Genomic DNA, 27,041 nt, shown 5'->3' on the forward strand with positions numbered 1-27,041 from the left:
CAGATAGTTAAAATGGGTGCTATGACAAGGTGACAACGGGTATTATTAGGTTCCCAAGTTGCATCGTTCTCAAGTAGGCCGGTGGCCGACGGGCACGTACAGGTCTAGTAAACTCTAACTGTGGGACTATAACGTTGACACTGCATGTCTATATTCACGGAAAACTTTCTGTTCTCACTGGAGGAGTGGAAAGAAGCAAAAGGGATGAAGAAAGGACACACACGGCTTACCAAAATGATAGCCAAATTAATTTTGTGGGTGTATAAGTGAAAAGTGTCTTCCTGACTGCATTTGTGATGTTGATTGTATTGAACTTTTTTGTACCAGTATTGTATGATTGTTTGTCTGTTATATTATGTTTTTGTTATATATTATTTATTAATAAATAACTGCTTTTCACAAACGTATTGATCCGTCATCGTCGTTTGAAGAACAATCAACAACATGTTGCACCATCCATGACGCATTGTTACCTTGTTCTGTTAAATGACGTAAAGCAACACTGTTATGCAAGAGTTTATAGGGATTTGGCATAATTGTCACATTTAAATGTTTAATTATAATTGTCACATAAATTAAACATGCATCTCATCCTTGACTTGAACTTTCAAGGCCAGGATGACTCACTGCCATGCTGGTCATTTTAATTAAATCTGAAACTTTCATTATGTAAGGAGAGAGTGCAGAGTCATGACAGAAAGGACACAGAACAGCCTGTACGAGTCATGAGTTTATGACTCATTAACATGTCATAAAAAATACTCTTATAAAACTGAGGTCATGCAGGCGTCTATCGTCACATACATACCTACTGTATGCATCGTCACACACATATCATTGGCATTTTAATAGTGTGACGAGTGTCAGTTTATATGAATACTGTATGTTGTTTTATGTAGTTATGATGTTTTATGTGACCGCGGCAGCTGAAGCTAATGGGGATCCGATTATAGACTAAAGAATGTACACACAGCCACAGGCACTAGATGCTCTATTATTTTGCCTACACATGCATGACTTTGGGACTTTTCATTCAGGATGTGCCACGTGGTCTGTTCCATTTTGAAATAGGGCTAAACTGTCAGTTGAAAACAATGGGAGCCAGTGTGCAGAAGTCGTCAAAAGTCAGGGTCTTTGTTGAAAATTCCTAGTTTTCGTCGTTAGTTTCATTTCAACTGTTGTTTTATCGACTTTTCAGTTTATGAATGTCAGCCGACTACTTTGAAGGGCTCGTGCCAAGTTAGCTTGGTATTTAAACAAAAGTTAGCACCCCGAAATGAGTGTTGCTCTTCTCTCCGGTTTCTTATTATGTCTGACCCTTTTATGCCCATATATGGGGTTCTTTTTCAGGCATGCCCAAATATGGAGTATATGCAGATGTCAGAATGATGTCAGAACAGGCCAGCTCCATATATGGACCATGGGCAGCCATGGTTCTGACTGACTCGACACCGGCCACTGCACACCCTGCGGTGGTGTGGCACGCGTATGTCGATTGAAGTCGGTGGGGCGAACGGTTCTCGAGTTATGTGGATTACACACAGACAAACAGAGACTTGATGCATTTATAGATAGATGTTGCTGCTGTTTTTGCAGTTCCCCGACACTACAATACTTTGACCATAGTGTTGCTGTAGGACAAAGAAAAAACATAAAATGTAGCTTCCGTAATGCAATTCCAATGGTGCAGAGTCCCTAATAATGGCAGATTTGGCCACGGCCCGAAATACACAGGCCGTGTGTGTCTCAAAGAATGATAAGACCCATTTATGTTTTTGTGGAAGGAGGTAATTTCTAAATCTGGGCCTTTTTTAACTTTTCTTTGTGACCACCGCGCTCTGACTCATGGTGCGATACCCGTTCAAATAAAGCTGGGCCTTGAAATAAAGAGAGGAATAATCTTTTCATATATTTTTCAAGATACATTTAAGTGATTCTGTGTCCCAGCATTGACATACAGTAGTAAGTTGCTTTAGTGATTGTTTTTGTCTTGTCTATCATTAGCTAAATTATAATTTAGATTAGGTGAAGATAGAACCAGCCTTCACACACTGTTCACTGTCTCCACCTGGGAAGCTAGTATCATAAGACAAGCTATCCCTCTTTCCAGTCCCTGCCCTATCACATGACAATTTAGTTTCATACTAGTTTTATCAGTTTGGAACAAATTCAATCATATCTTACCAGTTCATCACGTAGGCGAGTCCGAGATGTAAAAAAAAGAAACATTACATCATAAGCAATGTATCCGTTATGAGATGCAAATGACAACTCTCAGCATAGGCCTACATGTATATTCTATTAGATTAACTTTAAAGTCCAATTTAGCATTTTAATTCCAATACTTATTTTGTGATATACCCATATTAGTATTTACAGAGGCTACTTAAGCAGCATTTCTTTGGCTAGAGGAAAGAACCATATATTACCTAACCTCACTGTTTGAGAAACCTAGATTTTGCATGTTTGGAATATTAAACCTGGTCAAATACCAGAGAGTACGGCAGGTGTGTGAGATACGTCACTGACCTAGTTCTTAACAATGCACTCAGTGAAGCGATATGTGTATGTTCCCGTTTGTGTCAGATAAATCACATTGAACATAAATTATCAGTTCATCGTATGGTCAGTACCTGTCTGAATGTGATGTATGAAATACAGTTAATGGCTGGGTTTCCCAAATGTCATTCCTGACATACCTTACTGCGACTTGAATTAAATTTCCTCTGGGGTTTCAGAAACTACAGTAGTTATGCAATCATTAGGGCAAGTTGAACACAATACTGTGTCAATGTGAACACAGCAGATAACATACTGATAGCACACTAGAGAATGGCAGATATGGTGCTTTATAATCTAACTCGTGTAAAACATAGGAACTTTACAATGTCACTTGTACTTTTTAGGTCAAATTATTAGAGCGCGACCGAGTATACAATATATACCAGTCCCAAGTCCTAGACCACCGCTTAAAGATTTTGACCAATATTTTATCAATTTGTCAAATGAATTAGATCTCCAAGAATGACATCCAAAAAATAGGGCATGAAAGGTTGAAAGTGTTCGGGGCACATCATAACTGCATAACTGCTGATACTGATGGCGTAAAGAAAACAATGATATTGTTATTCACTATTAGAAACATAATTATTTTCGTAAGTATCCTATCCACATTGACAAATTAGACAAAGCTAATGTTCTGGACACTTTGTCCACCCGGAAATATAACACACGTCCTGATCTGGTCTCTAGGCTGGAGGGTGAATGACCTCCTGTCTATGTAACATTCCTACCACCAGACAGACACACCTTTTAGAGAAGCGAGTGAATTACCAAAGGGCATTTACAGTAATTCTGACTCCAAACAGAAGCAATAATGCAAAGAAATCTTTACATTTTTAAGAACGTGTTTTACTGTTGATCCCCTCACACACTCTTAAAACGCTGGGTGTTACAGGGTTAATGCAAACATTTAAACCCTTTTGGAGCAACAAGGAGGAACATTCTGAAAGCAAATTGTCCTGCTTTGCAATAAATGATATTTCACAAAATATAAAAACAAAAGAGCAAATATTACTTTTTTCCCACAGTAGTATGCACTAGATGCAGCGAGAACACAACAGATGGATTGGATTTAACAAAACATTTGGGCACATGTCTTAGCATCATGATGGTAAATCTATTGCCAGCTGTTTGCGTTGTGCAGCCGTGCCATCATTTATCCACAGCGTCTCTCTCCATATACTACTATATAGTATATATAATAGTATACTATATATATATATATATATATATTATATATTATATATATATATATAGTATACTATATACTATATTTATATACTATATTATCTGAGAAGTTAAGACGTTGTACATAATGTCTTCTTTGTGCTTCCTATCCTTTCCTTTCACTCAACAAATGGCATCCCGATCTGGGTAATAATCCATTATTCTTCACCAAAACTCTGGGACAAATCTAGAGTAAGCGTTAGTTTGATCATAAGCAAGGTTTCCACGTGGCTTTATACTGCATGCTCCCTCTGTTCCTCCTGGGGTCCTCTCCTTTCAGAAATCCATGGACAAGGATCTTTGTTGAGCCATCTCACAGTGCCCTCTCCTACTCCCGGGCCTACCAATATAGACGTCATACCTCCCCTTCTCCTTCTCCTTCTCCTCCTCTTCTTCTTCCTCCATCACCCTATCCTGCAAGCACAGTCCCCTATCCTCCATTCCTGGATCTCCCTCCTTGCGCCCCAGTTTCAGATTGGGCCAGCTCTTCTTTTGCACGCTCCTGTTCAGACCTCGGATGGGAGGACTAGAGGCACCTTGCACGTAATCACCCCTGAGTGGGGTCAGCTCCATGGATCCCATGCCCGGGGCAGCCGCAGCAGCAGCAGGTACACCTCGACTGGACTCGGTGGAGTTAATGGAGGCCTGGGAGCCACAGTGGTGCTCACGGATGCAGCAGGAGGTCATGGAGGACTTCCTGAGGGCCTGTAGCTCCTCCGATAGCTCCCCGGGGTCCCCGGACAGCTCCTTTCAAAGTGGGGGAGAAGAAGAAGTAGGTCGGGAGTGGCTTATTGTCTGTATCAGCCGATAACACGCGGGAGTATATCCCCGTTACAATGCGCTAGACCCCTGGGAGATGGATTGCTGAGGTGGAGCGCCACACCTACCATCAGCTCCCAGTACTTCCCGCACGACTTACTGCACCAAGCCATGCTACTCATTCGCTGAGTTGGCGGTGCCTGGGATCAAACCCATGCACTTTTGGTCCAAAGGCGAGAGCTCTACCGACTAGTAGTACAGTTTTATTACGCATTTTAACTAAATTAATGCTGCTTTACCATCATCATTACATGCAGTCTTTAGGTCGAATCACACCCACCTTGTCTCTGAGAGTGAAGAGTTCATAGTGAGGAGGGTCAAACACTTCCTGTAAGTCAGCCGGGTTGTACAGGTTCTTACACACCAACACCTTGGAAACAGGATTTTAAGACACTTTACTGACACAACTGGATCTTAAAAAAAAAAAAAGAGGTTTCGTGTAAATAATAATGAAAAAACTAAATCCTACTATAAATGTGCCACGTCTCTGCGTGTCTGTGTGTGTGTGTGTGTGTGTGTGTGTGTACGGTAATGCACGTAACTCGAGAACTGTTTGCCCCACCGACTTCACATTGGACACACGCGTTCCACACCCCGGCAGGGAGTGCAGTGCCCGGTATCGAGTTGGTCGGACCCACGGTTCTCCAGAACCACCACAAAAGGCTCTGCTCAGGCTCTGCCAGTGGGCCTAATCAGCCTAAGTCCCCTCACCTGTGCAATTCCCAGCCTCTGCCTCAGCCAATTAATTGCCATGGCAACCCCACACCTGCAAATTGATTACTTAACCAGTACACTTTCCACAGTTTGCACTCTTCAGGCACAGGCAGACAGGCACAGGCAGACAGACAGATACAGAGATCTCCATATACAGTATGGGCACAAAAGGGACAAAGACAGATAGTTAAAATGGGTGCTATGACAAGTTGACAACGGGTATTATTAGGTTCCTAAGTTGCATCGTTCTCAAGTAGGCCGGTGGCCGACAGGCACGTACAGGTCTAGTATAATAAAAAACAAGATTGGGAGTCTTCTGTTTTAACAGAAGGCCAGTATTAAGGTAGAATTTAAGACTTTTAACCGTTCTACAAATGGCAGTAAAAGTGATCCACATTTACAAACAACATTTGTAAACATTTCACTGGAGCAGAGCCTCTTCATTGTTCCTGTTGTTTGGCACTGACCTAAAATTTTGATTTGAAATGCCTTAGCAGATTTTCTCTTATTTCAAATTACAATTGAATTCATACACACAAACCATAATAGTAGAAAATAATAACAAAACACACACAAAACAGGTGACTGCCATTGCCAGTGTGAACCACATCAATGATGTGAGAAAGCGAGAAAATGAAAGTAAGACAGAGGAAATTGAATTCAATGCCATGATGGCACTGCACTTTGTAAGCACTCAACAGTTGGTCTACCTAGTGTCATAGAAAAAGAGGCAGGAGGTGCCATTTCAATTCTGTAATAGTCTAGTGCATGAATTAAAAACAATTAACAATAATTAAAATGGTAAATACAGTAAATTAATTTGAAATTCGATATATTCTTTTCATCTCTTTGGACTGCAATCATTTAATTTGAGTTGAGCTGACCTTCTTGCGTGGCTGCTTGACCTGCACCACAATGGAGATGAGGAGCAGCAGCACAACGATCCCAGTAGAGGCACAGATGATGGTCTGTTGAGTCTGTGAGATCTGGGAGAAAATGCCGTTGCCTTTCCTTTCTATACGTTATTGTGAGCAGGAAAACAAATAGAAAGATAGAGAGAGATAAGCCCAATTTATACTTCATTGCACGATCACAAGGTATGAGCTTATGCAAACTTGTTATTGTAGATCGGCCATTTTCGGAGCCAAGTGAAACTTTGAAAAAAAATGTTATGGTGTGAATACAGTGTAAATATGGCCTTGGCCGTGGCTCAGCGGTCCAGGCACCCTGGCCGGTAGCCCAAGTCTGGCAGTGTGCCGTGACTCCCGATCCCGACGGCCCTCACTGCATGTCACCCCCCCCATCTCTCTCCCCATTTCCTGTCAGCCTACTGTCTGTCCCTCTATAAAAAATATAAAATAAAGGCGAAAGCCACAAAGAAATAAATACAGTGTAAATACCTTTACTTATAACTATCTCTCAAGACGTAACAGCGACAACTTTGATGTCTCTGTGAGGTTATCATGTATGTAACCTAAACTATTATGATATGCTGGGATATTGGTTAATCCTGTTCCTTTGTTGAAATTCTCTTCACTCAAAGTCAATGCAGAGTCAATAGCTAGGGCAATTCCCGTTTGTCCATGTGCGTTCTACAAGTCGTTAATTACTGTGTGGTGTGGTATGATATCTATATGATGTCTGTCCTGGCCTTCTATTCATCATTGAGGGCTTGAGCAGCCAAAACATGACAGGGTCTTGCAAGTTCCACCAATAAATTATAGCGCAAATGAAGCTACCTAAATTACTTTGAAAGTAGCAGTGTCCTGTCCTTGTGTCTCCATCATAAAAAGTAGATGAAATACATGACTGATTTAAGCCATGATGATCAGTCTATACAGGCAGCAAAGAGCTAAGACCTTGCTTTTATGATGTAGTACAGTAGTACCACACAAAAGACAATACGAAGAGATGTATTTATTGCATACCATTTGCCAGGATGTTGTAGGCAAAACGGTGTGCAGAGAATTAACATAATTTAGATGCTGTGCAGTGTGCACTTGTGACAATAAAGTTAAAGTTGAATTGTACTACAGTTAACTACAGCTGCATTTTATTGAATTAGGTTGAGATTAAAGAAGGTTTAATAGAAGAGACAGCAAATTACATTTACCTTTACAATTGCTTTCATCCCAGGGAAACACACAGTTTTGAAGTCCATTACATACCAGAGAAGTGTTGATGCACATGTTGCTATGGCAAAAGAATGCATTTCCTGCACAGGGTGCTAAAAGAAAACATAGACAAATTTTGTATGAATATGCAGTATAAGTTCAGACACTTCAACCAAAGCCTGTAGAAGTACGGTAAGTATGTAAGTAAGTGAGTATTTTATTAGAGCACATTTCACAGACATCATAGTCACAAAGTGCTTCACATCAATAAAAGCAAAACATGTCAATAGTAACAATATAATATTAATAAGAAGCCTTGTTCACAAATGCAATTTATCAATATTCCACTGTTCCAGAGTTGTTATAGTCTGTATAGGGGTAGCAAATAATATAGATAGTCATAGAGTTGTACTACATTAATGCTCCACCACAAAATAAAATATATATTTTGTACAAACCTTCCTGTACAGAGGATTTATTTTCTACGGGATGTGCAGCTGCAGTCTGTCTGAATAAACTGTAGTACAATATAACAACCATAGGAGGGTGCTGCTATGATTGGAATGGAAACCAATTGGTTTCAAATCAAGTATCCAAGCACATGGAGAGTCTGTGAATGGGGAAAATAGCATTAAGGATAAAATAAGGAGAGTCCTTGCTAAACCAGTTAATAACCGCATGGTGCGGTGATCATAACTTGGTTCTCAATACATCAAAGAACAAGGAAATGATCATCGACTTTCGCAGGACTGGATGTCTCAGCCACTCACCACTTTCAGACAAGTTCCTAGGTGTGACTGTGGCAGACAACTTGTCCTGGACAACCAACGGCTGTGAAGAAAGCACAGCAACGTCTCTTCTACCTAAACTTGGATGGGCAAAACTCTCCCGGCAACTGATGGTCAACTTCTACCACTGCGCAGTAGAGTGTGTGCTCACCTACGGTCTACTGGTGTGGTTTTCTAGCTGCACCAGGGCAGAGAAGGAAGCCCTCCACATAGTGGTTAAGGCTGCAGGGAGGATCATCGGGTTTAGTCTCCAGGAGATCTCCACTGTCTTTACCTCCCGCTGCCGACGCACAAGTAACATCCTCCAGGACCAGTTCCACCCTGCACACCATCTCTTCATACTACTGCCCTCTGGTAGGAGGTACCGGTCCATTAGGTCCAGGACCAGCAGACTGACCAACAGCCTCTATCCACAGGCTGTCAGGCTGCTAAATGATGCCCCAGCCACTCATTACCCGTCCCCCACCCTTCCTAAATGTCTACAAGAACTGGACATTGCACATTGCACACAGCACATTGCACTTGCACTTTATTATTATTTATCTGTGGGGTTTCTTTCTTTTGGGGTTTTATTTATTGTTGGTGTATATGCCTGTGGAGCTCTAAACTTAATTTCGTTGCTTTTGTGTAAAAACAATAAAGTTCTTATTTTATCTATGCCAACCATATAACCACAATGTCCTGGGTTGAATTCCCACTTTGGAATATTATGTGTTGCATGTTATTTTCTGTCACCTTCTTTCCTGTCTTTCCAGTCCTACCCCAATAAAAAAGGGACATATTTTTACTGGGGAATCCAAGCCACTCCGAAAATGCATCCAAAAGCCATTATTTTATGGCTTAATAAATGAAGATGCCAAACACAACCTTCATTATCATTATCATTATCTTAAAACATGGCCAACATGGCCAGATGGTTGCTGTGTTGGGGAACATGGTTACCCAATACCGCCCCCATCTGGCAGAGTCAGGTTACTTCATCAACCTCATAAAATATTTTTGAAAGGGTTCAAATTAAAAGAGAACAAACTCACGCTCTTGGAAAGCAGTGAAGAGCGCGCGGAAGCGGCTGAGACGGCTGGTTTCGTCGGCCCACATCCTCACTACCCCCACACCGCTGTCTAGCATGACGTCATTAGCAACCGTACTGCAAAACTTGGCCTGCATGAAAACAAGATACCAATTAAAAATGACAAAACAAAACAAATGACTCTTCAGTTCTTGCCCTATAGTGGGACCACTGGAACATTTTCTTGAACTTGTACACTATTATTTCACTGTATCAGTGATAAAAACTAAATTCCGCTTGTTGGGCAATTCTTTTTCCACACTCTTCACTTTGTTTATTTATACCCATTAAGACCTGAGGCTGATTCTAGAAATGCCTTCGAAATCAGTTTTTGTGTCATGGACCCCGAAATGGACCCCTGAAAGTGTTTTGTGCCAGTCAGGGACCCCCAAGAAAACAAACATTTTCAAAAATGGCAGATGTACAAGCATGAAATGTATATGTGCTATTTTTGAGAACCAATATGGAAAGGATATATTAGTTTGTATAGCAGAGAAGGTAAAGCTGTGGTTTCAAAGAGTATCAAAGAGGCTCTTTTCACACCACGGCCTGATGTGAGTCTTACCTTCAGATCTTCAATGGCATTACTGCCATCATAAACAGCCACAAAGTTTTTCTTGCATTCGTTGGAGTTCTCCATCTGGTACTCCAAGAACCGCAGGTAGATCTTTGGTTGAACAATGAGGAAAAATGTAATTTACAGCTGTGTAACTTCATTTGCATCAAGAAGGAGGTTCCATTAAAAAAAACCCACTTAAGACCTGTATAGTACCCTGGGGAATCCCAGAACAGAGCCATCCCACCAAAGTAGAAACTGCTTAAATATTGCAATAAAATTACTGTTTTACGATTCGTTTTATTTTGAGAAAGTGATCCTGACAGGAAGCAAAGGTCAGGTGATTCAAATCTTGTAGAACAGGATTTGTCTGCCATAAGTGCCATTGGTATACTACACTACAGTATTTATGTATTGTAATTTGTACTGCAGGCATCTAATAATGTCTGCACCAACTCCCCTCAAAAGTAGAGTATATCACAGCTCATTACATCAGATAATCAAAGTGATTTAACCGATTTTCAAAACTCGCTTCTTGATTATTCGATTAATTGAAAAAGCAACCAATGCAATAATGACTAAGAAGATGATCAATAGATGCAGTCCTAGTCATGTCACAAAAAAGAAGCGTGTGTGACAAAGCGAAAGTGACTCATGATTAGAGTCAAAGTCGGGACTGTGGCACACTCTTACACTTAATAGAGGGTATGCGCATGACATCATATCATACCCAGTTATGCAGGAACTGAGGGCAAAAAACTACTTTCTGGCCTTGACAGCTCATACATACAAACAGAAAAGTCCTATCTGATTGCATTAAACAACGTTAAACTCACTTTGCCACTCGATTTGCCACTCACTTTATGCATGCGAATACCCTCTATTGGTAGGCTATATGGAAGGAGAGGCTTGTGTGGCGGTGCAGTGTGTGTAACCAAGCTCTACCCTGTTGTTAGTCGGGGCACGGATGGTCCAAATGCAGTCTACAGCCTGGTCTGGACTGATTTTGGTCTCCTCCTCAACCTGACTGGAGTGGATCAGTCCATCAGTCCCTGACAACTGAAACTGACAGTCTGATGCACGCATATGCGCACGCACGCACACACAAACACACGCATTTACCATTTATCCAGATAAACGTACACATACACACCCACACACAATACACATAAAACAGAAGGGGGGAGAGAGAGAGAGAGCTGGCTGATTTATCTTTCTCTATTAGGATATCCCACAATTCTGTGCAGACAGTAAATTCACTAAAAGAAAGAAAAGCAGGTGCACTTCCTCTGGATACTGCCATTGGTTAAGGCAGTGGGTGCTCAGCTATAAATACAACTTAACTCATTAGCCACCAAAGTGGAAAAAGCGGCACTCAGTCAAAATGCAAGACTGGCTCAGATGCAATTTCTCATATTTTATTGAGAATAACGCAGACGCGTTTCGACAACAGCCTTCTTCAGAGCAGATTAAAAATAAGTCTTCTTTTTAATCTGATCTACCTCCTGAGCCACAGCTGTCCGCGCCAATTGACTCATACATTATTTGGAGTGTGTATTCGAAAAGTAACATTTTAGTGGGTTTCGTTATTGTAATTAATAAATTATGAAGGTAAAAAAAGATTAGAGTTCATGACGAACTTCATGACTTGGCACAGTAAATGAACTGCACAGTAAAATCCCCAGTTTGTGTACAAGAGTGTACAATTGTAACCAAATGGACCCCCAGGGTTAAATGAACACCAAGGATTTTACGGTGTGCAGCACACAAAGAATGCTGCAGGCCTTTTGAAGGGATGTGGCTAATACGCAGCTGCGACCCGTTTGAGACACACTGCACTCTGTTTGAGACACAAGCTAATTTATAAAGACACAGGAGTGTGAAAGTGTGCTGAGCTCTGTAGTTACAACACCTGGGATTGGGTTCAGCAGTCCTCCTGCATGCAGATGAAACTCAGGATCTGGAGGGGTAATGTATACAGGAAAAAAACAACAAGCTGCATCACTGTCAGCAATAAAAAGCTATTCATCATAATAGCACTCTTCCAATCAAATGAATTATATTAATATTAACTTCCTTTTCACACAAATGGGAACTGCTGCACAAGAAATAACAATTGAAGAAAACAAAACATCCTGAATTAGCCACGTGAGGTGAACCCTAGCGTATTCTGGGGGCGAACATTCTGCAAAAATATCAGATCATTTAGATCTGCTATTTTTGCCAAATATATTTGGTTTAGAGAGAAATAACCCCTGCGGACTCCGATAAACAAATTATATAGGTTTTAAGTGGTTATTGGGAATAAGGTGAATTGGGTATTATGCTAAAGTAGTGCAGTCTGACTTTGGTGGTCAAACAATGTACTGTCTATATATAAAAAAGGTCAAAAACTGTGTGTCAACATTCGGCAATATAGTACCTGGGGTGAAGCTGTACTGGACTTGGAAGCCGGTCCCTTCCAGCTCTTCATCACTGTAGAAATGGATCCACATATAACGCCCGCTGGAGAGTACCAGGCCCGGGCTGGACGAGCCACAGAAGCGGTTGATGAGTGGCGAGAAGCTGAAGGGGCCGTCGCGCACCTCGATGTGGTCGAATCGACACTCAAAGGACGCCTCGATGTAGAAGGTCTCGTCAAACAGCAGCTCTATCCTCTGACGGGGCAGAGCTGGCCGATGGGCGTAGGATGGAGAAATACAAATGATGGCTGACCAACTCAAATTCTGTACAAATCAGTATTCTTCGGTGAGTGACAGTAAAACATGGTATTAGTTAATTTCTGCATCACTGTTAAGGGTAACCTAGGTGGACCTAAATTTGGACCTAAATTTGGGTCCATTTGGATCCACAAAGTTGACCATTCATGTCCGGGTCCATTTGGGTAGAGCTTTATACTTTCAGAGTTGAAGAAACACTGCAGATTTTACTAAACAGATGAATACATACACACATGTTTCTGAACCATTAAGAACTTCAAAGACCCCTTGTCTTACCTTCTAAGTCAAATTATAAATTAGGCTTAAAGTACCATAACAGCCTACATGATGTCACGGCTTCGGCCATAAATCATGCACAAGCACAGACTATTTCTCCAATGATTGCTTCAAGTTTTAGAGGCTGCAGTTGTCGTACATAGTTCACAGTGAAATCATAAGGGTTAAGTTCTGTGTAGACTTTCATGTAGGCTACAGGATTCAGTGCAACAAGAACAAACATTAATTCAGTGCTGTGTGCCTGCATGAGTGTTTGTGCTGCTGTGCTACTATCTTGGTGTTAACCAAATGCTAAATAGGCTTATCCAAAGGATAGGGAGGCAAGCAAGGATTTTAGATGCAAGTTACGTGAGTGTGTGCTACAGTACTGTGTGTGTGTGTGTGTGTGTGTGTGTGTGTTACCTTCCAGTATGTACAAACAGTCCTCGTTGGGAGGATATATATTTGGGTAGTTCGGGGAGCTGAAGACCCCTCCATCCGTATTCCGTACCCAACTCCCACAGTATCGAGGAGTAGGCTGAACAGCTTTCAGTGATGCCCCTGCATTCTGCTTGGCCTCTACAAGCATTATGGACAGTCAACCCAGTTACAAATAATTACTAATATCTCCCCCGATCCAGAGGGATATCCCTTTGGTCTACTGGTTAAGATGTTGGACTTTCACGCGGGAGGCCCGAGTTCAAATCCAAGGCATTACATTTGTGCCGTGACCCGGATCGGCTTTCCCTGTGGGAGGAGGTCAAAAGGGAGGTGAGTGTAGCAGAGTGGCTCAGAGTCTCTGCCTGATGGCCTCAAAAGTCTAATATCTCCCCCGGTCCAGAGGGATATCCCTTTGGTCTATATAGTGGTTAAAATGTTGGACACGGGAGGCCCGAGTTCAAATCCCGGGTGTTACACATGTAGATCTGTTTGAGTACTTATGCGTTGGTACTCAAAGTATATTTGCTTATTGCCTTCTTGAATGATTTTGATGTTAACAATACAACAACTGATTGTGTCCGGATAGCTCTAGCTCAGTAGGTAGGGCTCCCACCTTTGGGACACAAGGTCATGGGTTCAAATCTAGACAACTCAGGGTATGAGTCTTCAAGAATGCTGCCCCCCCCCCCACACACACACACACAATTAAAACTGACACTGTCACAATTACATGCTGAGAATAAAACAATGCAGGGATTCTGTGTGGGCGGAACAGTGTTTTATACCTTCATCACAAGTGGTTGCAAAGTTAATCAATCATTTATTTGTTCTCTGTATTCCGGGCCATAAAACAGTCAACAGATTGTTGATTAAACATTCAACATTGCATAAATGTAAACCTAAACTGTACCCAGAACATTGGCGTCTGCAAAGCTAGCACTAGTCATACCGAACTGTGTCAAACTGTAATAAGGCCAAACTCACCTTTAGTCCACTGAGCAAATGCAAAGCCCTCCCTGAAGAATAAGAAAAAGATCCAAGCTAAAGGGAAAAAGGGAGTTCAGTGAGAAAGTTGAGAAACCCATGAGTGCATGAAGGTATAACAACAACAGGAATGAAAGACATAGGAAGGAGTTCAGTATTTTGTGACTGGTCTCTCTCTTTCTCTCTCCCATAGGCTTGTCACAATTATTACATAATTACATAATCGTCTAATCACAAAAATTTTAGATACATTTAGCATAATCATCATAATTATCACAACGAATTAAATGTCAGTCATTTCTTTGTATATTTAAGTTATGTCATATAACTGCACTGTACTTTCTTTATTATGAAGCCTATATAAAAGGCAATCTGAAATTTAATTTAGATTTTTGATCAAAGTTCCAATGTTCAGAATCATCTGAATCAGAATCAACTTTGTCACATCACAGTGTTACAAGTGAAAAAAAGTGGGTGAAATAGTTTTTTGTGCATGATAGTTCCATGCAGGTAGTGTCCTTTTTCCAAGAAAAAAAGAAAGGGAAGTCGAGGGGGCAAGGAGATCAAGGCAGAAAAAAATAAAGAAGTTTCTATGCCAAAAGGATATGTTTGACAATTCAAATGTGGTTAATGTATAATTGTGACAGGCTGACAGCCCTCTCTCATTCACTCATGCGATCAAATTCACACAACACTGCACGTTCTTGGGTCCTCAGCAACAGCAGTTATCTTGAGTCTGTATTCCTATATGGTCTGTGGTCAGTATGTTAATATAACTAATTTAGTATACCTGCAGTGATTGGAGGTGCATGCGGTCTCCTGCTTTCATTGAGAAGTTGCAGACCCTAGTGTAATTAACACTGAAAACAAAATATGTGAGAGCCTTTTTTTAGGCATAGGCTACTGAATGGAAAAGCATTGATAGTCAAGTCTATCTCTTGACAAGCCTGCATGTTGTGGTGATGTTAAGCCACCATGTCAACAAACTCATGTATGAGGTAGGCCTACTATTAGTGTCCATTAGTGTTCTATTCATATATTTAACCTCTGTGTTCCAAAGCCCTTTACGCCTCAAGACAACTAAACTTTTTAGCAGCCATTATGTGCTATTTATAGCCACCTGCACATTTTGTCAACTGGGTGGAGTGGAGGGTGGGTTAAACGGGAGCTGTCACTTCAGCACCGAGTTTCCAGCTTCCCCAGGCAGCAGCAGCCTTAAAAAGACCCAGCCAGCCTTAAAAAGAGCTGTCAGATTTGTCCTTGGCATAGCCTACATTTTTCTTTGCCTTATAGGATGCACCGTGCGTGGAGTTCAGATTTCTCACACAAAAGCCGAATAAAATATTTTGGTTTTGTTCACTCTGCAGTCTTTGTTAATATCCAGATTAACAAATTGGTATTGACCCATTGGCAATCATGCGCAGTGCCTTATATAGCTTGCAAATGGGTTGCAACTTGCACTACAGATTCTCTCTCTCTCTCTCTCGTTACGGTCGACATGCAAATAGGTAAAATATAGTTAACATTTACATTAACATTAACACGTTTTAATTAGTATACAAACTTGAAGTTGTCTCTCATCCTCTGAAACATTGGCTACATAAAGCTTACATAGACCTACAGTCATTTAACAAATAACAACACAATATTTGAAAGCACAACCATTTAAACCCACCTATATGCATCCTCTTTCCTCTCCGCAGGAAATCGATTCAGACGTCAAAAGTTTCGAAGCTGCAGCCTACACTCTTGTCTCGTGGTATAAAAAAGACGATGCATTTATAAAACACGGTGCCAAATACATCCATAGTCCATAACCATGGCGCACGGGCACGGCGGAGTGACAATGGCAACTTTTCCCTCTGGTGATGTCCATATTAGACCTCATGATGGGTCGACAGAGCGAGTCCAAATAAACTTCAGATGCATTAGCCCATGCGCATGGTATAGGTATATTTATACTGGTTGGTGTAGTTTAATTGCTCCCCGCAGCACAAACCCGCAATCTGCCGCGGCTCTCTCTCTAGCTCTCTCTCCGTCCGTCTGTGTGCCTCCTACTGGTTTACATAGATTGGACTCAGTTCATTGGCGCGGGTGGCGAGGAGAGCACAGTGCGCACGTGTATCTGATTAGTAGTCCAATAATCTTGCGCGCGTGGGTGCGTGTATCAACGGCATTAATTGGGTATTTGGCACCGTAGCCTGCTGAGCTGCCTCTGTTCTTGGTCTAGAGAGGGGGAACTTGGGAAGAAGAAAGTGGATGGAGATTTGTATTCTAATGGGTACTTTTTTCTACTGTATCCAGCAGCAGCAGCAGCTAAGTTCCTCTTCAACTGATTGTGATGGCTATATAGACCGAATGCACACGGCGGCCATCTTGCCATTAAGTTAATGGCAGCCGCCAGCCAGGGTGGCAACTAACTGCAATTTACTATAAAGTGTTGGAGACTAGTTTGGAAGCACTCAACAGACCTGCATACCACCTGTTTTGCATAATTCAAGCTTTTCGTAAAGCTGCCATGTTGGTGGTCGTTTAATACAATGAGATCAGGACTTGTCTGCATATATGGACCGTCAATGGTAAATTGCAACTAGTTGCCACCCTGCCATTAACTTAATGGCCGCCGTGTGGATATGGTGCAAGCGGTGAAATCAGCCCTCAGCTGCTTCTGGCAGAAATACAAGGGTTGGCCCATGCATCCAGCAAGCCCCTTGTATTTCTGTGGTGGTTTAATTTCTTCTTGAAATGAAACCATTATCCCCAATGGCAGTTGCATTGGTGAGGTTTGGGCCTATAAGGTCACGTAAGGAGTGCAAGAGAATGAACACAGACTTCACTGCTGGAATAGTTATTTAAATAAATGTTCTTTGTTTTGACGAGGCACAAGTCACAAACTCCTTTTATAAATTAATTTGTGACTAAAATAAATATAGCCCATGATTGATTAAAGTGAAAATGTCACATCACAGAAACATTACCAGAGTCTGTTGGGAATGGGAGGGATTGGTGATACAGTAGCTTTGTCTGCCCTGTGGGATTTGAATTACAATAAGAAAGTATCAGCAAATGCTCCTCAATAATTCCTGAGAATACGGTTCCTTATCAGCACACATAGGCCTACAGTACACTCACACATGTGATACCCACTGGCAACTCTGACAATGTGTTACTCTTGTCCTATATCTGTAATAATATATACATGCACTCATACATACACGTATGCACAAAAATGGAGGTAGCAAATGCTATGACTATGCACACACACACACACACCTGTTTCCATGGTAACCAAACTGTCTGCCATCTCTTGAGGAAATCAGGGGGACAAAAGAGCTTGGTTTGGGATTCAAAAAGCATAGAAGGATAGGTAAGGGATGTGAAAGGCACTCTTTGGAATTCAAAAACCACTGAAAGAGACATTGAAAGCGTCATCACCTTTTGTAGGTTGGGGGGCTTGGGGCATGTACTGTTGAACTTGTAACCCAAACAAGTGGGGAAAGCTTTTTTATTTCATTTTTTCAATCTCAGAAGCAATGCGTTGTAACGTACGATTTGGTGATATGAAGAGAAAGGCTTCAGTGATTATTGTGGAATGAATTCCCCTTGTGTTGCTCTGTGTTTTCTGCTATGCACTGAGGCAGTAATGCTTTACTTACTGTTCTCATTTTGCGCTGGTTGCCTGTGTGCAATCCACTTTGTAACTCTGCACAGGAGGCTGATGAAATGGGGTACTATTTTCTGATAAGAACTCAATGTTCCCAATATGAGTTGATCGTTAGTTACTACTACTATAGTACTGGCTGTGTCGGGAATTGCAGCCAAGGAGAAAAATAAATTGCACACTGTGGTTAAGTAAAACAGAGAGAAGGTCTGAGACATTCTGATCAGAATGAATGTATTATTGAACAGGGAGCTTGAGGATCTTATGTTGCATTCTTGTGCACTGTACTAAGCATTCATTTCACATACAGCTTGTCACAGACTAGACTGAACCAATGGTTGCTCCATGGGTCCTTCGGGGGCTTCCAGAGGATCCCCGCCCAAATTAGCTAGTTTTAATATGACATCAGTCACTTTACCCACTTTAACCCCCTTTAAATATAGCATATCTACAAGCCCCTCCAATGCCCAGCTTTCTGGGTTTGTGTAAACAAACATTAGCTTGTGATTGGCTGATCGCCCTCATAGCGATGATTTGATTGGCTGAGCAAGGATTAAAGTGAGGGCAGAAAAGTGAAGATGGAAAAGTGAGGACGCATATTGTACCAGAATGAGATGTATGATGATATATGATAAGAGCACCCCTCACTTCACACAGGTGTGATTTTTTAACTATTTAGAAACATCTTTACACATTTTTAATCATGTTTGTTTTGTAAACGCATTGACAATGAAGGGGAAAATTACATCATAATGTGTCATTTACGTCATATTGTCTCTTTATTGTTAATGGCGTTTAATGTTTGTGTTTGCACAGTTTGTTTTTCATCACCATTGCATCAGCTAATCAACATGAGTTAGACTTTAAAATATTAGCGCCCCTCACTTCACACAGGTGTGATTTTTAACACCAAATCTTGTTAATGGGGTCTGTCAGTGGAGGGAGTTCTGGTCTGGTGTTGGTGAATATTAAGTATAGTTCCAGCCAGGCATTTGGTGGGGGCCTAGCGTTGTTTGTATTGTTGATCTCTTTCTACCATATAGCACAACTTTGGTTCAACTTTGACTCCTCTGTCACATGGAACTACTATGGTTTTGTGCTTCTGGCTGCTGCCGTAGTGATACTTAAAAGGATCCTTGCATGGCTAATAAGACAAATATGCATTAAAACAATAAGCTAAATTAAAGGTGTTTTTATCTTTTATTTTAGTTGTAGAGGGAAAGTATAATGTTTTAAGGCATATTTGTCCTTTTAAAGGGTGAAATTATTTTTGGCCCAGGCTATGGGCGAGTAAATCACTCGTTCACTCTCTTCTGTCGGTCTCCATTGGGTCTTCCTTTACTTTGTGTCTGGGATTGTGCATGAGTGAATGCATTGTGTAACAGTGCAGCTGTGTGTTTGTTTGCATGGGTGCATCATCTGATGTTACCAATCATCTTGTTTGTCTGAACGTACAGTAGATGTGAGCAGCAAGGTCATGTCTATCATATCAGACAGTTATGTCACACACAAAGCCTTAATCCAGAGTGATTTACATTAAGCAAGAACAAAAAGCATGGCAATACATCACAAAAGTAGTTATCATGAAACATGCGTAATCTAAGAATGTAACAGTGGCATTTCTATATAATGAAACTATACATATAAACTATACTATACTATACTATACTATGACTACATAAAATGCAATTCTAGTGCTGTCTACGTAACATGCTATAAGTCTGTATAAAATGCTATCTAAGTCTACATAAAGTGCTATCTAAGGGGCTGGGGCAAGTGCTACGGGCCATGATGGAGTCTGAAAAAATGGGTTTTCAGACTATGGCGGAAGATTGGGAGTGAGGCTGCAGTTCTGATTGTAATGGGAAGTGCATTCCATAGTTTTGGAGCCAGAAGGGAGAAGAGTTTGGGACGTGTGCAGTGATGTCCCGGCGTTTTTAGTGAAGGGTTCGATCATACTTGCAAGATATGGAGGAGCCAGACCTTTGGTCATCACCACACAGAGCAGAGCAGGCCAGAAGAGAAGCAGTATATAACAATGGATTTGAGAGGACATGACATCCTGTGCATTCTAAGCATCTGCAAGTCATCCGAGCACCCGATTAGTTTGATTTGACTTTTATAGCAAAGACGTCTGCATTGCAGTTCCTTCTGGGGGAACACACTGTCTTCCTCTGTCAGAGACGATTGCTTTTTAGATTCTAATCCTGCCCTGATACATTTTCATTAGTATAAGAGATGTGATATAGCCCCTGAAACCCATTTATGATGGAATACCACTGAGGTGAGACTGATCAAGCATTCTTGTGTTATCATTTAATGCTAACTATATAGGACTCAAGGGACGATGTCTAAAGAAAGAAAGGCATGGTGGCATCTATCCAACATGCTGAAAGCTTTATACACACAGTACACTAAGGAGCCAATTATCCTTTCTATAGGATTGGTCACAATCCAATTCCACAACTGAGACTACAATCACAGAGAAACAGCATATAGAATTTGCCTAAAATGTTACTATAGAACTTTAGCAGATTGAATAATCATCTCAACCTGAAGACGTCTCGGTAGCTTCTAGTTCATGACAGTTTTGAATCTTAATCCCAGGGCAAAACACAAACTTATATATACTTTATCTCTTCAGGTGGTTTGGTACAATTGTACTATATTTTTAATCTATGCAAAAATGGAGCATACAGAGTACATGGACATGGTGGATACAAGTTATTTATATTTCTCACTTATCACATAAAACCAATGTCACTGTTGTAGCGACTACTTCTTCCCATCAAATCAAATAGTAGTAGTGCTATGAGGCTGAGCTGTCGGCAGGAACTGTATGACGCGTTTCCAATCAAATCCAGAAAGGTTCTTATTGTAGTTTTAGATTTATTGACAAATAAACAAGGTCCAAGAATGTACTGAAAAATGTTGATAAATGAAAACGTACTCTGTTGGTATAAACGATCAAAAGATAAACGGATAAACGGTCAACAGAAAATATTGAGCCTAGAGCTCACCCCCATTCTCTCACTGAAGGCACTGCCCAGACACACAGCTGACATAAGTAAAATGATTAGCAGACACACAGCAGGAGCTCATCAACCAGGTAAGGGCTGTGGCACATCGAAAACCCAAGCGTGGGAAAAAATAAACAAATAGAATAAACAAACAAAATGTATATTTTGGCTCCTACAATACCGGCCCCTAATTATTAAATAACAAATAATAATTATACAATCATGAATGGCAATCAAATCGATTTTCTTTTTTTTTTTTTTAACGCAAAGTCTTCTTTCTCCTTTCTTCAAGATGTGTATGTATAGTTCATAGTGAGTGTAGTGAATCAGTGTAGTGTGCAAGGGGCAAAAAAGGGGCAAAAGTCAGCGGCAAAGGGGAAAAGGTGAAATCCAAAGTCAATTTTCTTCCGCCTCCTGTAGCAGGCAGATTTTGGTGATGGGTCTGTTCAAAAATCCAGTCTTGGTTTTAATTCGAACTTGGCGTACGAGTCCTCTTCTGTCCAGAATGGTCTCCACAATCTTTCCAGTTAGCCAGGAGTTTCGAGGCGCTGTGTCATCCAATATGATCACGAGGTCCCCTGGTGTAAAGTTGCGTCTGATGTTAGACCATTTTTGTCTCTCCTGTAACTGCGGAAGATATTCTTTGACCCATCTTTTCCAAAATAAATCCGACATATATTGAACTTGCCTCCACCTGCGGCGAGCATATATGTCATTCTTCTGAAACTGTCCTGGTGGCATGCAAGGTGCAGTCTTCAGAAGCAAAAGGTGGTTCGGGGTAAGTGCTTCAAGGTCATTTAGATCTGTAGAAGCCTTGGTGATCGGTCGGCTGTTGAGGATAGCTTCAACTTCACACAGAATGGTGTGCAGACTTTCCTCATCAAGATTTTGCACATTAAGTGTAGAATTGAGCACTTTTCTCACCGATCTGATCAGTCTTTCCCATACACCTCCATGGTGTGAGCCAGCAGGGGGATTGAAGATCCAATTGATTCCTTTTTGGAGCATTGCATTGTGAATCTGGGCTTGATTCCAGCCTTGAATCGCCTCCTTTAACTCACGCTGTGCTCCCACAAAATTAGTCCCATTGTCACTTCTTAATTCTTTCACTTGACCTCGTCTTGCTGTAAAACGACGAAGTGCATTTATGAAAGAGTCTGTCTCAAGTGATGATGCCACTTCAATATGAATCGCTCTTACAGCCAAACATGTAAATATGACACCATAGCGGAATCCAATATTTCTGGCGTAGTCTGGATAACATGTGGTTGCGACCACCATGTCCCACCTGTTTGTGAATATGTCTAAGAATCAGATTTGAAATATGAAGCTCTTTGGCCAGTATGACAGGATGTTTCGTTTCTTCTGGCATTGCTGCTCTGTCAAGTCGCCCTCCAACTCTTAACACTTCGTTATCCAAAACGGGATTTAGTTTATGAATGTGACTTGACCTCTTAACATTCATTCCTTTTTTCAGATTTGAGATTTCATCTGCAAATCTCTTCTTCTGGCAGAAGCAGATTAAGGTCATCTCAGCAGTAGCCAGTTCTTCAATAGTGAGACTTTGCCATTTCTGGTTTTCATGTTTTCTTGTCTCCTTCTGTGTAGATCGCAGATCTCTTTGTGTGATGTTATCTTTGTGCAGCTCAGTGGCTTGTTTTCTTTTTCTGATACGGCTGAGAAGCAGTCCTTTAAATCTGAGCATCCATGCTGCAGCCTTCTTCAAACGAGTCCAGGATGAGAAGTGATGAATGAAGCGTGTTGTTGCATCCACTTCTTCAGATGTTATCTGAGCAGCATTTACAGTCATGCTTCTTACTTCAGTGTCCTTGGCTGAGATTTCTTCCAACCTGTCAGGATTCTGAGGCCACTCTTCCTGGGGATGAAGAAGAAACTGAGGACCGGACACCCATGTGGTTTTCTTCAGAAAAGATTTAACTGTCAAGCCTCTCGAAGCCATGTCTGCTGGGTTGTTAACAGAGTTAACATATCTCCACTGGTGTGCATGTGAGACTTTGACAATTGTAGCAACTCTATTTGCCACAAAGGTTCGAAATCTTGCGGTCTTGTTGTTGATGTACTTGAGCACAGATGTGCTGTCGGTCCAAAATACAGAGTCTGCCAGTTCCATCTGCAGCTCTTTTCTCATTAGTGTGTCCATTTTGCTTGCCATGGTAGCAGCAGTCAACTCCATTCTAGGGATAGTAGCTGGTTTTAAAGGAGCTACTCTTGCTTTCCCCAGCACAAAACTACAGTGTACCTGGCCACGGTTATTGTACAGTACAAGGTACGTGACAGTTCCATAACCGTCTTCACACGCATCGGCGAAATGATGCAGTTGAGCAGATGTCACTGTTCCAAAGCTTGTGGGTTTGAAGCATCTGTCAACTTTGAAATCTTCCAATAGATGAAGATCTTGAATCCAATTCATCCATTCCTCTGTAATAGAATCTGGAATTGCATCATCCCAACCAATCTTTTTCCTACACAACTTTTGCAGGATCTTCTTGGCAGTTAAGACTACCGGAGCCAACATTCCTAGGGGATCATATACAGAACTGACTGCAGAGAGGATTCCCCTTCTTGTGAGAGGTCTGTTTTTCAAGATGATTTTAAACTTGAATACATCTGATTGGACGCACCATTGTACTCCTAACACTCTTTCCACAGGTAAATCATCATGATCTAAATCAAGATTCTTCATTTCCTTTGCTCTTTCGGTTTCAGGTATGCCGTTCAAGACTTGACGACTGTTACTCATCCACTTGGTAAGTATAAAGCCTCCCTTGAAACAGATTGCTCGTAGTTCATGATACAGAGCTATTGCATTTTCCTCTGTAGCTGTTGATGCCAGACAGTCATCAACGTAAAAGTTGTTCATGATGGTATTTACAGCCTGAGCACTGAACTGGTTGACGTTGTCCTCAGCACATTTCCTAAGGGAAAAGTTTGCACAGCTAGGCGAGGAAGTTGCTCCAAATAAATGTACAGTCATTCTGTATTCCGTCATGTTCTGACTGTAGTCTCCATCTGGCCACCAGAGGAATCGTAACAAATCACGATCTTCAGTTGGTACTTTCACCTGGTGGAACATTGCTTCTATATCAGCAGCGATGACAACAGGCTCTTTACGGAATCTGGCCAAGACTCCAATTAATGAACTGGTCAGGTCTGGCCCCTGTAAGAGCTGAGAGTTCAGTGAAACTCCTCGAAACGTAGCTCCACAGTCGAACACCACTCTGAGCTTTTTCTTTTGTGGATGTAGAACGCCGTGGTGTGGTAGATACCATTTTCCTCCATCACTGCGTCCCAAGACGTTGTCTGGTACTTTCTCGGCGTAACCTTTAGATATCATATCAGACATGAACTTGGTGTATTCAGAATGAAAAGAAGAATCTTTCTTGAACCTTTTCTTCAAGTTCAGTGTGCGTTGTTCAGCCACGCTTCGGTTGTCAGGCATGAATATCTCCTTTTGCTTTAAAGGCAATGCAATGCAATAATGCCCATTGACAAGCTTAGCAGATGTTGAGACTGAATTCAAGAACTGCTGGTCTTCTCTTGAGTGTTCTTGGTCGTCTCTGCTGCACTCTGGAAAGTCTGTCTTGAATTGTTGTTCCCATAGTTGATCAAGTTTCACAACTGATATCCGGTTGGCACTTATAACTGACTGGTCTTGCGCATAGTCAGTCTTTCCATCTAATGGCCCATTAACTGTCCAACCAAGCATGGTTTTTACAGCGTACGGTCCATCTCCCACACTCCGGATGACATCAATAGGTTCCAGTGCCTTGGGTACATCTGAGCCAATCAGCAGCTCCACCTCAGAGTCAAGTTCAGGTAGGTGAATATTCCTCAAATGAGGCCACTGATTGATGTCATTTTGCTGTGGTATGTTTCTTTTGTTCACAGGCATAGTCCTCTGCGTATACATGCCTGGAAGAATACAAAATTCATTGCTGTTCAATCCAGCCACTTCTAGGCCTGAAACGATTTGCGTTTCAATAACCTTCTTTTGTCCCATAGTTCTCAACAATATGTTGGATTTTCTTCCATGAAGGTTTAGTTTAGCCATGAGCCTCTCTGTGCAAAACGATGCCGTGCTACCTGGGTCGAGGAATGCATATGTATGTACTGTCGTGTTCCCTTTCCTGGCCTTTACCTGAACCGGCACGATTGCAAGCTTGCATTTATCTTCACCGGCCCCAGTTAGACCACTTGTCAGCACGGAAGCTACTGCTTTTTCTTTAGTCTCCTTCATTTCAACTGAGTCTTTGTTCCATTCCTTCGTTCTTTGGTAGATATGCAGCATTTTGGGGTGCCTTAAGCCGCAAATGCTGCAATTGAGTCTCTTTCTACATGTAGCACTGACATGTCCTTTACACATACATCCAAAACAAATTCCGTTTTCTTTTAGAAATGTGAATTTCTCATTATGTGCCCTCTTCTCAAGCTCTGGGCACAGTTCTAGAGCATGTTCACCCTGGCAGAATAAACATCTCTTCATCACAAAACGACCTTCCTTTTCCTTCTCTTTTGCAGCCGTCACTGTGGTTGCAAAATTACTTCCCTTTGTTTTGTGAAGAGGTTGTGACCTGGACCTTCTTGTGTCTTTGCTTTCTGGAGTGTCTTTGATGTCACCAAAAATGGGATCCGTTACAATCTTGACTTGTTTCTCTAGAAAAATGACAATGTCTTTGAAACTTGCTCTTCTGCCGTGGTTCTCCTGGAAATCACATACCACAGATCGCCATTTATCTCTCAAACGGTAAGGCAGCTTCTTTATAATGGTCAACAAGTTAGATGGCATATCCAGCTCGTGCATGTAGTCAACGTCCTCCATTGCATTAGAACATCCTCGTAGGAAGAGAGTATACGCTTGCAGAGCTTTAGTGTCATCGGCTTTGATTGACAGCCATGAAAGAGCCTTCTCCATATAGGCTGTAGAGATCTTATGCTCATTGCCGAAGTGCTCTTTCAGTAGAGCTTTAGCCTTCCTGTAACCTCTGTCCGACACCATATGAAGACAACTCCTCACCAGTTCCCTGGGTTGTCCTTGGGTGTATTGTTCCAGATAGTAGAGACAATCTGTCGGATTTGGGTTTTTGGTTTCAATGCTGTGTTCAAAGGATTTTATGAATGTGTGATATTGAAGTGGGTCACCATCAAAAACATGAATCTCCTTCTTCGGCATAGAAGACAGACATTGATGTTGAATGAGTAAAGCTGTGAGTTCATTTTGCTTCTCCATGACAGAATATATATTATTGCCCTGTTCAACTGTACCTCTGGGGCCCATTTGGCTTTCCACTGGTGCTGCTGTTGTGCGAGATCGTACAGCCTGATTTACAGCTCTGCCTGTGGCAGTGCCCGCTGGCGCCGATGCCCCAACAGCTCTCTCTGTAGTTGTATTTGCTGTCAGTGAGTGGAGCGGAGCCACAGCGCCACCTGTTGTTATAGGTGCTGGTGCCTGCCTGCCAACAGTGGGTTGTGAGGGCACATGAACTTGATCTTGAGTGGGTTGTAAATGTGTTGTGTAAACAGCAGCCTGCTTTGCCTTCTCAAAATAAGACATCATTCCATCTGTCACATAAGATTGAACAGTAACACCAGATCTCTTTGAGCCTAGAACCTTCATTTTTGCCACATTAGCAGCCATGTTCGTTTCCAGCTCCAGCTTTTCCTTTTGTCTTCTCAGGTGCTCCATTTGCTCCTCTAGGGCATGTCTATTCTGGATCATTTTTTGATGAACAATGAGAGCAGCCATTTCTGCCTCCGCTTTCAAACGTGCGGATTCTGTACTTGAAGCTTTAGAACCCTTTGTTTTCTTGGTTATGTTTGACACACTGTCACCAGGTTGGATTGTTTCCTGTAAGTCAGCTGACTCTGTTGCCTGTTGTGACTGCGTTACATGTTGTGATTGTGTGTGCCTTTGAGCATTAGTGGGTAGAAATTTGTCCTGCTGCCCATCAGTCATTTCCACAGTTTCCACCTCCTGTCCAACAGGTATTTCAATATGTTGTGCATGTCCAGCATTAATTTCCACATGAACAGATTCAGTAACTGGCTCGGCTTCAGTTACTGATTGTGCAGGAATTGATTCATTCACAATAA

The 27,041-nt window shown here is 41.6% G+C and overlaps 1 protein-coding gene across 1 annotated transcript; it reads right to left on the reverse strand.

Annotated features, from left to right (window-relative positions):
- Positions 1-4,065: 4,065 nt before the first annotated feature.
- On the reverse strand, positions 4,066-13,413 carry neto2b (neuropilin (NRP) and tolloid (TLL)-like 2b; the record flags this gene model as incomplete). The annotated part of the gene is made up of 10 exons (XM_083762692.1): positions 4,066-4,536; positions 4,889-4,978; positions 6,207-6,337; positions 7,436-7,549; positions 9,259-9,385; positions 9,859-9,960; positions 10,795-10,922; positions 11,762-11,809; positions 12,272-12,520; positions 13,248-13,413. The coding sequence occupies 10 exons, from the start codon at positions 13,411-13,413 to the stop codon at positions 4,066-4,068; spliced, it is 1,626 nt and encodes a 541-aa protein (XP_083618818.1).
- Positions 13,414-27,041: the final 13,628 nt, after the last annotated feature.

This window comes from Protomyctophum parallelum (genome assembly GCF_964188405.1).
Source record: "Protomyctophum parallelum genome assembly, chromosome: 4".
NCBI classification, from domain to species: domain Eukaryota; kingdom Metazoa; phylum Chordata; class Actinopteri; order Myctophiformes; family Myctophidae; genus Protomyctophum; species Protomyctophum parallelum.